The sequence below is a fragment of the Prunus avium genome, chromosome 5 (genome assembly GCF_965620075.1).
Source record: "Prunus avium chromosome 5, drPruAviu1.hap1.1, whole genome shotgun sequence".
In the NCBI taxonomy this organism is placed as follows: Eukaryota; Viridiplantae; Streptophyta; class Magnoliopsida; order Rosales; family Rosaceae; genus Prunus; species Prunus avium.
The window spans coordinates 23,981,570-23,994,585 of NC_142288.1; the positions used below are offsets into that span (position 1 = coordinate 23,981,570).

The 13,016-nt window shown below is 37.1% G+C and overlaps 2 protein-coding genes across 3 annotated transcripts; one reads left to right on the forward strand and one right to left on the reverse strand.

Moving 5' to 3' along the window:
* Window positions 1–1,848: 1,848 nt before the first annotated feature.
* Window positions 1,849–4,036, reverse strand: LOC110758930 (cytochrome P450 78A9). Its single transcript, XM_021960905.2, has 2 exons — window positions 2,944–4,036; window positions 1,849–2,673 (listed from the first exon to the last, which is right to left on the reverse strand). Exons 1-2 carry the CDS (start codon window positions 3,952–3,954, stop codon window positions 2,056–2,058), a joined length of 1,629 nt encoding a protein of 542 aa, XP_021816597.1. The 5' UTR covers window positions 3,955–4,036; the 3' UTR covers window positions 1,849–2,055.
* A 5,209-nt stretch (window positions 4,037–9,245) lies between these two features.
* Window positions 9,246–11,797, forward strand: LOC110758883 (mediator of RNA polymerase II transcription subunit 10b-like). 2 transcript variants are annotated; one of them, XM_021960843.2, is made up of 6 exons: window positions 9,246–9,343; window positions 10,210–10,469; window positions 10,574–10,654; window positions 10,748–10,850; window positions 10,942–11,031; window positions 11,376–11,797. In XM_021960843.2, exons 2-6 carry the CDS (start codon window positions 10,243–10,245, stop codon window positions 11,445–11,447), a joined length of 573 nt encoding a protein of 190 aa, XP_021816535.1. In that variant the 5' UTR covers window positions 9,246–9,343; window positions 10,210–10,242; the 3' UTR covers window positions 11,448–11,797. The 2 variants fall into 2 exon arrangements, with proteins under 2 accessions (XP_021816535.1, XP_088109146.1); XM_088253020.1 differs by lacking the exon at window positions 9,246–9,343 and adding an exon at window positions 9,682–9,704.
* Window positions 11,798–13,016: the final 1,219 nt, after the last annotated feature.

A 13,016-nucleotide genomic window follows, 5' to 3' on the forward strand; every position in this document is an offset into this window, starting at 1 on the left:
TGCTCCAATTTTGCTTCCCTCTTTGATTTGGCCATCTGTTAGTTGAAGACATTATTGGGGGGACCTGCTTGTAGTTCTTTTGGTTGTTACCCCAAATGCTTCTTAAGACAAGGAAAATGGAAAACATGGTGTTAAGGAAAGAGAAAATTTTCCATATCTCATTTTCATTGCCCCATTTTCTCTATCTCTCTTCCCATATCATCTATCAAAAGAAGAGATAGATAGAGAATGGGAGACAATAAAACGGAGATAGGAAAGTATTTCTCCGAAAGAACCCCCTCTGTTTTAGGTGTTCAGTGCACAAATTTAGGCTGGGCTGAGGTCAATTTAGTCCTCTTATGCCATCTTAAATTAGAGACTTAAAATCATAGATTCAAGTTTGAATTTTTGGGTCCAAAGTGGTTACGGGTAAGACCCATAGGGTATGAGTTGGGTGTAAGAGTTATGAATGACGTGTTTACTTTACATAAAATGAGTATTGAGCCAACGGGATCTAAACTAGTGGAAAAGAGTATTGACTTGCAGACCAGAGGTCTCAGGTTTGAACTCACATGACATTTTAGTTGTGTGCGTGTGTGAGAAACCTTTCTCCCTTGTAGTTTAGACTATCGATTGTACTCCCAAAATGGGTATTGAAATTATTTGCATTCCAAAGTTTTCATGTGTTAACTAATATATGAATATGAGAATTATAATAATTCTTGACTTCCTATGAGTTTATTCGTAATCTAATACAAAGCCAATCATCAATTAGATCGATAAGAAAGAGTAGTTGATCCCATACTCAGTTTGTATCTCCCGGAACTTATTCACGACTTCTCCCAACTAGTCCAAATAAGTAAGCATACCATAAATTTTCAGTGGAGTATGATTTTTAAGAATGCATCATAGATGACCTAAGGCTTGGAATGTGAAAGGCTTTGGGATTGAGATATTTACATGTGGGTTGCACAACCAAGTACGTACCAATCTTTTCGAACCACAAAAAAAAAAAAAAAGGTACGTGCCAATCCCCTATAAATAAACACAAGAAGCTTTTTATCGAAGAACAGGGATTCCACACCTCAATTATATGTCATATACATATATGTGGTAGGGTCTGATTGCAGACAAAGGGCATATTTCATTTGCAAGATCCAAAAGATGAACAATCTCAAATCTTACTAAATCTTGTCATCAAAAACTTGTTTGCAAAAGACGATATGCTCAAGGTTCAACAATCAACTTCGATTGGCTGGTGCCTACACGACAATTATATTTCCCCATCTACCGCCAAACGACAAACATCAAACTGAACCCCAGATATTAATTGAGAAAAACGACCCTACGTTCCCTTTACCAATAACTAGTGGGCATCACAATAGATTTGATTTGGACTTGACCAAATACCACTTTAATTACTAAAACATGCAAACGACAGCCTCAACCCCCATGTAGTCTTTAGCCGTAATGGCCAAGGCACTTCTCTCATCGTTCGCCATCAACTTTCATTTGTGTCGTTCAATCCAGGCTCTCTATCAACTTGTTGCTTATGACTAGTGGCTGTGGCTTTCGCATTTAATTCATTCTGATAGCATATTTTAGATGACCACATAACTAATCACATCTCTAACCGAACTGCGTGAATTAGATTTGTTTAGAAAAAAGGATCCCGAAACGGTTTATTTATTGTTTTGCTTCCTCTACTTTAGATCAAATATCAATTTCTCACTGAATATGCAACTGGGTCAATGTGCCCACGTGCTTTCATTCAGTGTCATGTGTTTTCCTATTCCGTCAGACAAAAAAAACAAAGGCATAAATTCACAAAAGGCTAGCACCAGCATATCCAATATTGGTTCAAATAGAAGCACTGAATATTAAGTTTTATTCTCATACAACCTAGTACATTCTTTCATGGTCACAACTAAAAGTACGATACATGAGTTGCAGATAAACTAGTTGAAAACCTTTAGGGTTTTCTTTGTTTATACAACTTCTAAACATAGATTCTTATACTACTATTTTCTTATAGGCTAAGGAGAGCAATATATGTTGCCTGCCATGCACTTTCGGTCAATTCCTATGGTTGACTTTTACAGTGAGTGGGTGTTTCATTTCGCAAGAAAGCCTGAGCACTTCGGATAGGTCCACCGAGTCATTAGGATCCGACTTTGCCCACTTAAAATCATGCAGCAAGGACCCCACCCAAAAGCTGACCGTGGTCAACCCCAATGCCTTCCCCGGGCAGCTCCTCGTGCCCGAACCAAACGGCGCCAGCCTCAAATCAGACCCCAACACAGAAAACTGCATGTCAGCATCCTTGGACGAAACAAACCTCTCTGGCTTGAACTCCAATGGGTCCTCCCACACTTCTGGGTCCCTGGTGATGGCCCACATGTTCACCATAGCTGTGGTCCCCGCAGGCACGGGATAGCCATCCACGACGGTGTCTCTGATAGACAAGCGGGCCCAGGATAGGAGTGGGCCCGGTGGGTGTAGCCTCAGGACTTCTTTGACCACTGCTGGCAAATAAACCATTGATTGAATGTCTGACTCAACCAACGGCCGTGATCCGACGACCCGATCGAGCTCCTCGTGCACCTTTGATTGGACATCGTGGTGGTGCACCATCCTTGCCAAAATCCACTCGATCAAAACCGCCACAGTGTCTGCTCCTCTGAATATCATCTCCTGTAGTGTAGTATGACACATGGAACAAATATATTCCATAAAAAAACAATAGTTATTAAACATTAATAAAGTTGAGAAAGACCCACTAAATGACTTATACAGAAAGTTGCAAATAAAAAGAAATTGAAAGCAACCCGGTTAAGCGAGTTAGTTAGAACAGTGATTTTGTCACGTTACTCGAATATTCTTTTCTTAAATTAATTTTAAAGTAATTTAACCTATCACTTGTATTCAAACTTCTTGCATAGTTCTGGATTTAGAGATTCTTACCCAAAGAACTGAGATCATGTCACTCTCCAACAACTTATCAGGTCCATCAAGAGAGAGAAGAACATCCACAAAGTCATGGTTCTTCCGGCTGGTATGAGCTCTGTGTTCTTGAATGATTCGGCTGACGAATCGGTTGACTTCAGGAACGAGCTTGGAGCATCTAGACCGGACGCTCTGAAGGTCCAGACCGGCGAGCCACGGAAGGTGATCAGACCAGTTGAGCTTCCCCAACAGGTCATAGCCTTCGTCCACGAGCCGGCTCAGGACCTCCGTCTCTTCGTTCGACGAGCCCAGCTCATATTTACGTCCGAAAACCGAGCACATCATGTTGTTCAGCGAAGCTCGCCGGAGAATGTCGCGAATGCAGAAGCTGTTCTCAGCACGTGCCGAAATCATGGAGACCATTTGTTCGACGATTTGGAACCGTTGATGCTCGGAGGCGGAGATTTGCTTCGGGGAGAAGAGGTGGGCGGCGCCGATGCGTCTGAGGGCACGCCAGTAATTTCCATATGGAGCGAACCCAATTGCCCTGTTGAACATGAGCCCATAAGCCGACTCTTTCACCGGACGGGCGGCGAAAATGGGACTGTTGAGGATCTCCTTGGCGACGTTATGGTTGCATGTGACGACGAAACGTGTCTCACCCAAGCTGAAAGCCATGAGCCTCTTTGCTTGGAAGAGCTCAGCTGCTTTGGTGAGCTTGTGGTGTGCTAGGTTGGTCATGAGGTTCATGCTGCCTATGATTGGAAATCCACGTGGCCCAGGAATTGGGGTGGTGGTGGAGAGTTGATTTTTATGGTTTTGAACAAGTTTACGAAGAGTGTTTCCTGTTTTCCAATGGTGCCTTCCCCATGCCGGGCCTCCGGGAGTTGAGACCCAGAAGAAGACAGCCGCAGCTAGCGAAACTGCGGCCAGGATGAGAAAGACGAAGAGAGTGGCCGTGGAAGACAAGACTTGGCATTTGGAGAAGAGGGCCAAAACCCACAAGCTGTGATCAATCGGAGTTTCCATGGAGAAAGGGCAGTGATATATCTTTGGGAGGAGGGAATATAGTGTGGTTGGTTTCCAATTTTGGGTTGGACTATGAAGTAATGAGAAGTCGGGTGGGATTTTATAGAGTCTTTTGGAGACCACATGAAATAGTCACCTGGACTCTTTGGTCCCACGTGGTCAAAATTTGTTCATGATTTATTCATAAAAAATAACTAAAAAAACATTAGAAAGAAAGTTTTTCCTTTTTATCAAACAAGTTTTTGAGTTTTAAAACATAAATTTTAATTAGAATTCCTTGTTTTTAAAGTTTTTGAGTCCCTACTTAAATATTTTGACTTCCTTACTTAAATAGGATGCCCAACATCAACTTGATCGGAAAAAAGAAAAAGAATACCAAACGCTGGTTAAATTTTGATGTAGATTATTTACGAAGAACTTCAGTTCTAATAATCCAAAAAATATTCGACATGTTTGTTTGGACGACAAACCTTATCAGAAGAAATCTGAAAGACCATCCACGTTAAAAAGTGAGAAGATATTGAATTGACCTGACCACACTGTTCTCTGTTCTGTTCATAGAGATTTGGCCTTAAATGGTTATGAAGGACGCGAATCCTTGTTGCTCGTTTGAGATGCGTTGTGATGCGCATCATGCATGCGCTTATTTCAAATTGGTACTAAGAACGAACCAAAGGCTAAAAATTAAAGATACAGATCTATATGTACTGCACTATACTGTAGATAATATCCTGTGCATGATCGAGAAACATCCATCTATCGATAATCGATAGATAGAGACGTCAATAATTGATCACCTTTTGTCTGCACTTTAATTTTCGATGCTACAAATTTGTTCACATATCCCATTCCGACATATCTCAAAAGATTTACGTATGTGATTCATCCTAAATTCGACACGCTAGCGGAATTATGCTAAACGCTGGGCAATGTTTGGGAATTTAGTACTAATTTTTAGACATTACAACCTCATTTCACAATTCTATGCAAGCACATGTCCATTTAGCCATACCTCAAAGATTTCAAACTTCAAGCTTTCTTCTTTGAGCCCATTCGTATAAAAACATTCTGGTTCCGCTCTTCATTCGAAGCATATCTATATTTACTTTCTTAATTAACAGATCTCTAATTATGCGTGATATCTTATTAAAAAAAAAAGTAGTCGATTGCATCATGTGTGTCACTAATTAATACTGCTGGATATGGGACTCACTGTTAATGGTGAGTCTAATCTAAACTTTAATTATATATTTTTCTTTATTGTTTGAATGCATTAAGATTCATCAAGAACCAATCGTATAGAACATTGTATTGTTTAATGTAATTAATACTTGATTTCCCACTTGCAGCAAGAAGTCAAACCGCAAAACTGGGAATATGTTCTTGTCCAGCCAAAATAGCTTCAAACCTTCTTCATACATTATTTTATTCATGCCCTTCTAGGAATTTCGCATTGAATATTTCTCCACTTATTATAATATCGTCCCTTGTCTCAAAGATTTCTAATGAATGGATTATTTTTTTATTTGGTTTTGTAATTTTCCCTCTTCAATTGTTGACTGAAAGCATTCTATTTTTTGTAATAACTACCTCAACCTTACTTATAAGTTTAGTCAATGTACCCCATATGAGTGGGATGGTCTTCCCCACTCAATCAAGTAAAATGGCAAAAAATTAATATTGGGATATGATTTCACTAATACTGAGTGATAATTGGCTAATTGAAGGTGGCATTGCAAGGTTAATTAGCCAATTATCACTCGGTATTAGTGAAATCATATCCCAAGATTAATTTGTTGCCATTTTACTTGGTTGAGTGGGAAGACCATCCCACTTATATTGGGTAATTGAAGGTGGCATTGCAAGGTATTAACGGGGTTGTGGGAACACATATTTCGGAAATTTGCTCAAATAAGGGTGTTTAAAACGTACTTTTAAGCGGTTATGGGTTCAACCTCCGTGATACTGTGTGTGAGTCTTCCCCTTCCTCTTCTTCATTTTGACTAAAAAGAAAAGACTCATTTTGACCAAAAGGAAAAGATTAAAAAAAAAAAAAAAGGTGGCATTGCAAGGTCCACGTTCACTCAACTCATTCCAATTTGATGTTTCTTTTTTGTCTTTTCAATCTTATATTCAATATTCTTTTGAGAAGTTAGCTTTAAAACTCTCCAATTAAATTCGACAATTGATTATCCGTTGCTCTCAATTCTCATCATGTTTGACCACAAATCACAATTTGCATAATTTTTGTGGTGATCAATTAGTCACAAGTGGGTTATTCAACAAAACTCTCTTAATATATTAATTAATTTAATAGAGATATGCATGAGGGATGCTAGGTTTGGCTCATCAATTCTAATTTGCACTTGATGCTTGCCACTTGCATGATATGACTCAAATGGTGATAAAAAATCTCGAAATCCAACTTTTTTTTAAAGAAACAAATCTGATATGATTTGATAGATGAATTTCACTGACGAGGGTTTAATCCTTTTCATTGGAGAATACATGACGCGGTATTTAATTGATCAGTCTGTAGACCAATGGTTCATCAACCACTTGGGCTTGACCTGAAAATGAGCTCACTACACTGCTCATCAGTATGGCTCAGCTACCTTAGTGGTGTGCTAATTACGCCGGTTACAAACTGAACAATAATATTATTTTAATACTTAATTAACACGTTAATTATTTACAACATTTATAATATCTCACAATAAACTGAATTTATAAGCACCATTTGGAGTTCAAATTAATTTGAGCCATGTACAAGTGCAATAATTAATATAAATATAAATACACATAGATGCTTCAATTATTTATGTGATTTCACTGCAAAATCGCGCACACATATATATATATATATATTCTCTTATATGGATGTCCGAACGTTATTACCATGCGGATGCCAAATATTTTCTACTATCCCTTCCTGCTTTCCTCCCTATTTACAATGATTTCCGCACAAAAATAATATGTAGACATCCGAATGAGCATATATATTCATGTATCTTGCACTCAAAAGGATATAATCTTTACATACGTCAATATGGATTCATGAGATATTTGACTAAGGCAATGTGGGCAACATGTGCATATAAATTTAAATAAACATAGGTGCTTATGCGATTTCACTGCAAAAGCTCACACGCACACATACATATTTTCTCTTATGATGCCATGTATTTTCTACTACTCTTCATGTTTTTCTTTTTGTTTATAATAATGTTCGAACTGTAATAACGTGCGAACACCAGGATAAATATCTTGCACTCAAAAGGATATAATCTTTATATATATACGTCAATATGGATTCATGAGATTATTTGACTAAGGCAATGTAGGCAACAGGTGCTATCCTTGTAAAATATATTTTGTATATGATATATATATAAAAGTGCACATCGAGATTAAGCACTTACAATTCAGAAAAGTTGTATGATATCCCCGCACGCATATAGATTAATAATTCCCCAACTCTGATTGCCATTAGTGGCCATTAATTATACCTTACAATATTATCTAGTCACAAGCCAAGTTCTAATTCTCTATTATCCTTTCCATATATAGATGATTGGAGGCAGTCAATTGTCATTGATGGCGAATACAAGCTTATTGGATTTGTCACTGGTTTTATTTATCAGAAAAATGCTAGAAAAATACGTTTTCTTGTGCAAGAATTAATAATATATCACCAATGCGATTCTGATATGAATCGCCACAAACCTGCATCAGGGTTGAACGAATTATATATTGAAGGAATCGTTGACATACATCAAATGGATATGGACTTGTTTCAAGCTTCGGTTCCATTGTTGTGATTTCAGAAGTGAATATGGACTTGTTCAGGTAAAGGGTTCATTATACTTTCTTAATTAAAATTCTCATTAGCGAGAAGCAATTTAGTAAATAATTAGGACCACGTAGTATAGATTAAGACAATTTTTATATGCAGTGTTCTTACTTTAAGCATGTGTTGTAAAGATTAATGTTTGCATGCTTTTGAGTTAGTATTATTCAATGTGGAGGGAGACATATTCTCTTCTCATGCACGGATCTGAGATTCAAAACAATTTTTCCAATCGGAAAGCTTTTATTGAAATTTTGGCATAATCTATATACTTTGTTTTTATGACATTTTCGAATTTGTATATAACATGTTAAACACGTTTATTATTTACTTCTACGTATTCAACTACATTCTCAAGAACTTCCCTAGTTACACATAAAACAAAACTCGACGACACGATTGATAAAAAAGAAAACGTACACCTAGGTGCTAATAACTTAATAACACAACTTCAATTAAAAAAATAAATTACTAGAGAGTAGCACTCATAAATTTCTATTACACATTAGTTGGAAAAAAAAACCCTATAATTTCTAAATCCGTAAATAAATTTTTTGAAATAATCTTATAATTAAATCACAAGAAAAAGTAGTGTACAAGAAGAAGAAAAATAAAAAAAGTTCGACTAAAAATAAAAATGAAGAAGAAAAAGAAAATGAAAGAAAATAAAAAATAAGAGAGATGGGCACTCACATGTGAAGTGGTGGAGATGGGCAGACAACGGGAGAGGTTCACACAGGTTGGCTCTTGGATGGAGAGAGAAGAAGGTTGTTGGGGGGATAAAATCGGATTGGGTGTAGGATACAATTTGGGCTATTCTCTTTATTTTATTTTATTTAAAAGCTGGGCTGGGCTGGGCTGGGCTGGGCTGGGCTATATAGAAAAAGCAAGAATATTAATGGGATGGTTCCTCTGCTTTACGTGCTCTGCCTCTGTCTTTTCATGTGCTAGGTTTTGGTATTTGGTCTTGTTGGTCCACATCTTACCTAAAATCCGAACTGGCAAAGGGAGGACTCGCCATTTCAGAAACAATCCGACAATTTTTTAGGGGAAATGTAGCCTAAAGTTAGCTTTATTTGCACAAGTAAAAAGTGGTATCTATAATTATTTTTAAAATTTTCCAAATTCAACAACACTTGCGAAGGGTTTGTAGCTCAAGTGGTTAAGAATATTTATCCCGACATCCGTGTTCGGTTTCGATTCATTCTTCCCTCTCTCAATATCAGTTGTATTTAAAAAAAAAACTTAGAACAGAACTTTTTAAAACTTGAGAAGTTCAAAGCTTGCAAAGTAAGAAGCGGCAATGTTGGGTCTTATTGGGCCTTTTTGGGCTTAACTGAGGTCAGTCCACTTCAGTAATGCACCCTAATAATGGGCCTGGCCCAAAAAACAAAAGTCCCATCTAAAAGAAAATGGAATTAACCGAAACAAATATTATGACTCAAAAGCGACGTCGCTTCGAAAAGAGTCTGAAACTCCTCTTTCCGTTGGTAGGAGAAAAGCTTCCGCGCCTGGACTTCAACAAGCAATTCTCACCAGGTAACCTAAATTTGAAATTATTCAAAGTTAACATCTTTTCGTTCTAAAGAAAAGCTAGATGGGTCATCTTTTTGGCTAATTAGGGCTCAATTTCAATCAGGTTTTGATAGATGTTGGGTTCTTATCGAATATGAAAATTGGAGTTTGGCAACTTTAATTGGTACCAGAAAATTGGGATTATTGTATTTTAGCGGAATTATATTGGGTTGCATTCGATTTTGGAAAAAGGAGAGCAAGCTTGTTAGAAATCTTTTCCCATATGTCTTGGAAAAATTTGAGCTTCGGAATTGAAATTGAAGGTTTCAATCCTGATGTTCGAAATTTGATTGCTTTACTTAACTGAAAGAAACTTTAATTATAGGTATATACTAATCTTACTGTTGTCTTCAAGTTTGAGATTATTGGAAATTTTAGACTACACAATTTATTGAAGTGGAAAGAGAAGTGCTGTGTAAAGCAAGCTCTGGATATTTTCTTTTACCTATATAGACTGAAAATTTTAGGTGACTTGGACATAGAGTTAGAATAACATAGCGTGTTTTAGCAAACAGGTTGAATTTGCTCTTACAGATGAATTGTAAGTTGGTTGTTCTGTTGCTTGTTATGAAAATACAAACCCAATTTTATGTTTCCATAAGAAAATAACTGTGGTGTCTCTCTTGGAAACTGAAAAAAAATGCAGATGAAAAGTTTATTTCAAGTTTTACTGAAGCCAAGTAGGTTTGTTATATGAATCACATGCACAAATATTTGCATCAGCTGCACTTTTACTGTTTGTATTTTGGGAAGTTCGAAACTACCAATTTCACGAAAAACTGTTATTTATCTAATGTTTTACTGCTAATTGGCTCATTTCCGCTTGACAGGTACGTTTTTAAAGAGCTTTATAGTGGACTGAGATGGATACATCACAGAATGCAACAGCTGCAACCGGTGGGAGTGGAGGAAACGGGGTTTTGGTCCCTCAAACGAATGATATAACTGGAGTAACAGTGGTGGATGATCCAAAGCAAAACCTGAACGAGGTCAATAACTCTATTCAGAAAATTTTGGGGCTCATTCACCAGCTCTACCTCACTGTCTCTTCGTTCAATGCCGCCTCTCAGCTCCCCCTCCTCCAACGCCTGTAATTTTCTCAGTCTGAGCTTCTTCAATAATTATTCAAACCTTTTGTTCTCAATATATTTATTGTTGCTTGAAGACTTTCTCACATTAGGTTTGATCTCTCAGAAATGCTCTTGTTATTGAGCTTGACAACATGGCTAAGTTGTCCGAAAAATGCAATATCCAGGTTCCTATGGAAGTTTTTAAGTGAGGCTTCTTCTCAAATTTGCTTTCTAACAACTGAAGGTTCCTCCTTTATGGACAAACTCTGACTACTGTTGACTTATTAATTTTGTTTAGTTTGATTGACGACGGGAAGAATCCTGATGAATTTACAAGGGATGTCATTAACAGCTGCATTGCCAAAAATCAGATCACTAAAGGCAGAACCGATACCTTCAAGGTAACTTTTACAGTGTGAAAATATTGCTTAGTTCCATTTCATTGTTTCCAAGTTTGTCATGATTCAACATTCTACTCATGTTTTTTTTTAGAATTTACGCAAACATCTTCTGGAGGAACTTGAAGAAACATTTCCTGATGAAGTTCAATCTTACAGAGAAATACGTGCTGCATCTGCTTCTGTAAGTTACCTTGCATTGGCCCACTAACATCTTGTACAAGGATTTATAAAACTTATTAGCCTCCTTCACAGATGTACTTTGACTGCATATTCTTTTTATACAAATTAAGTGAAGAAACCTTCTGCCTTTCTTTCTTTTTGGTCATTCATCGAGATCAACAACCGTCCTCTGAAGGTTTACCTTTTGGCAACTAAATCTGCTGCCAATGTGTTGACTCTGCACCCAGCAGAAGTCAGATTGTTTGTGTTTATTGTCCATATTGTGTTCGAGTTATTGTCGATATTTGTGTGTGTGTGGTTCATTATTATTCTCGTAGGGGTTTAAGCTGTTTACTTACGATACAGGAAACAAAACGGCTTGCACAAGCACAAAGCATATTACAGAATGGGGATATGAAGGTCAAACCGGAGCCTTAAATGTGTGATTTGTTTATGTGTCATGTTCTTCGAGTCCACGTCTTACCAATACCATGCTTGTAATCTGATGGGATGTGAATTCAAGAAGCTCTCATGCATGAGTGGTTGAATATCACATTTCCAATTGCTTACGAAGTTCTTCACCTTTTCATGATTTTAGTGATTAAGGATCCCTTTGAATATTAGTTTCTACACTTGTTATATGCTCTGGGACCTGTCAATTTCCTCTGTTATATATAACTAAAGTTTGTAAACAAGGAATTTTACAGTTCCTGAAGTTTGAGGTGGACTTGCTTCAAATTTATATAAATGGAGCCCGAATTCAATTGCGATTTGGGCCTTCAAACTAATCAACCGGACAAACCCACACCAATGACACTGTGAAAATGAAAAATTGCCTAACAAGTCAGAAAAATCTTTTAAAAAGAAAAAGAAGTCCAGAACTGACATATTGGTACCGGTAGCTTTTATAATAATGATAAAAATATTGCTACGTTTGCCAGTAAACTGTCTCCTCCAGCAGCTCCTGCACTTTCTCAGTTGTTTCATTGGAGCTTTATTTATATAAAAACTACTAAAGCAAAACTTAATGCGTCGTGGTATGTATGTTCGAGTTTGAAGTTTGAAATATATATAAATTTATATAAGAAACACTCCCACCAAAGCCTTGGTTTTATTTTCTACGTTGTGTAGTTTGCAAAGAATCTTCCTTGCTCAATCAAGGCCTACATGAGAGAAAAGCCAGAGCAAAAGGGCCGTCACCTTTTCCACTTTTTGCAACTACTCTTGCACCTTCGTTTTCTTAATGTTTTATTTGTATGGGGACGAGGCCAATAGCTTCATTATTTTAAGCAACAAGATTATATTTAACAATGGGGTTAAAGCTTTTAAGATCAATTAGTGGCTGCTGCTGCAACAAAGTGCTTTAGAAATCAGCTTATTTGAAAAAGAAAATGTAAATGAGAAATGGGAAATGGAGTAGATAGTCAGCTGGATCCATATTTATGATTGGCCATCTAGGGAAATGCACCGGACACACACAAAACACCATGTGTAGTCCACTTCTATGTGATGACTCAACGTCATGAACGTCTTAGTTTTAATGTCGAACGCAATGCAAAGAAAGTTACCATTGCAATTCTTAAAGAAAACTTCTAAATTTGAAGCTCTATCTCAAAATGTTATTAATGGTGAAAAAAAGGAAAGGTAAAGCACCATATTTTTGTCCATCAAAGCGATTTGATGAATGGGGTTGTGATTACAAATTGGTCACACAGCAGGTAGGTACTGAGCTTTGGAAATAAATGTTTGAAGAATTTTGATGAGGAAATGGGGAGGAGACAATGCCGTTAATATGTGTGGTGGGAATTGGGAAAGAACAAAAATCTAGGTAAAGTTTGGTATCCGTCTAAAGATGCTTTTAGGTCAATCACCATGAAATTAGGGAGCCCGGGAAAAGAGAAATGCAAATCTCACAAATTTTTCTTTAAAAAAAAAAATTTATTTCTCATGAGACTGGGGTCAAAGAGGTGACTGCAGGTCAATGGACATCTTAATGTGGTCCTGAAT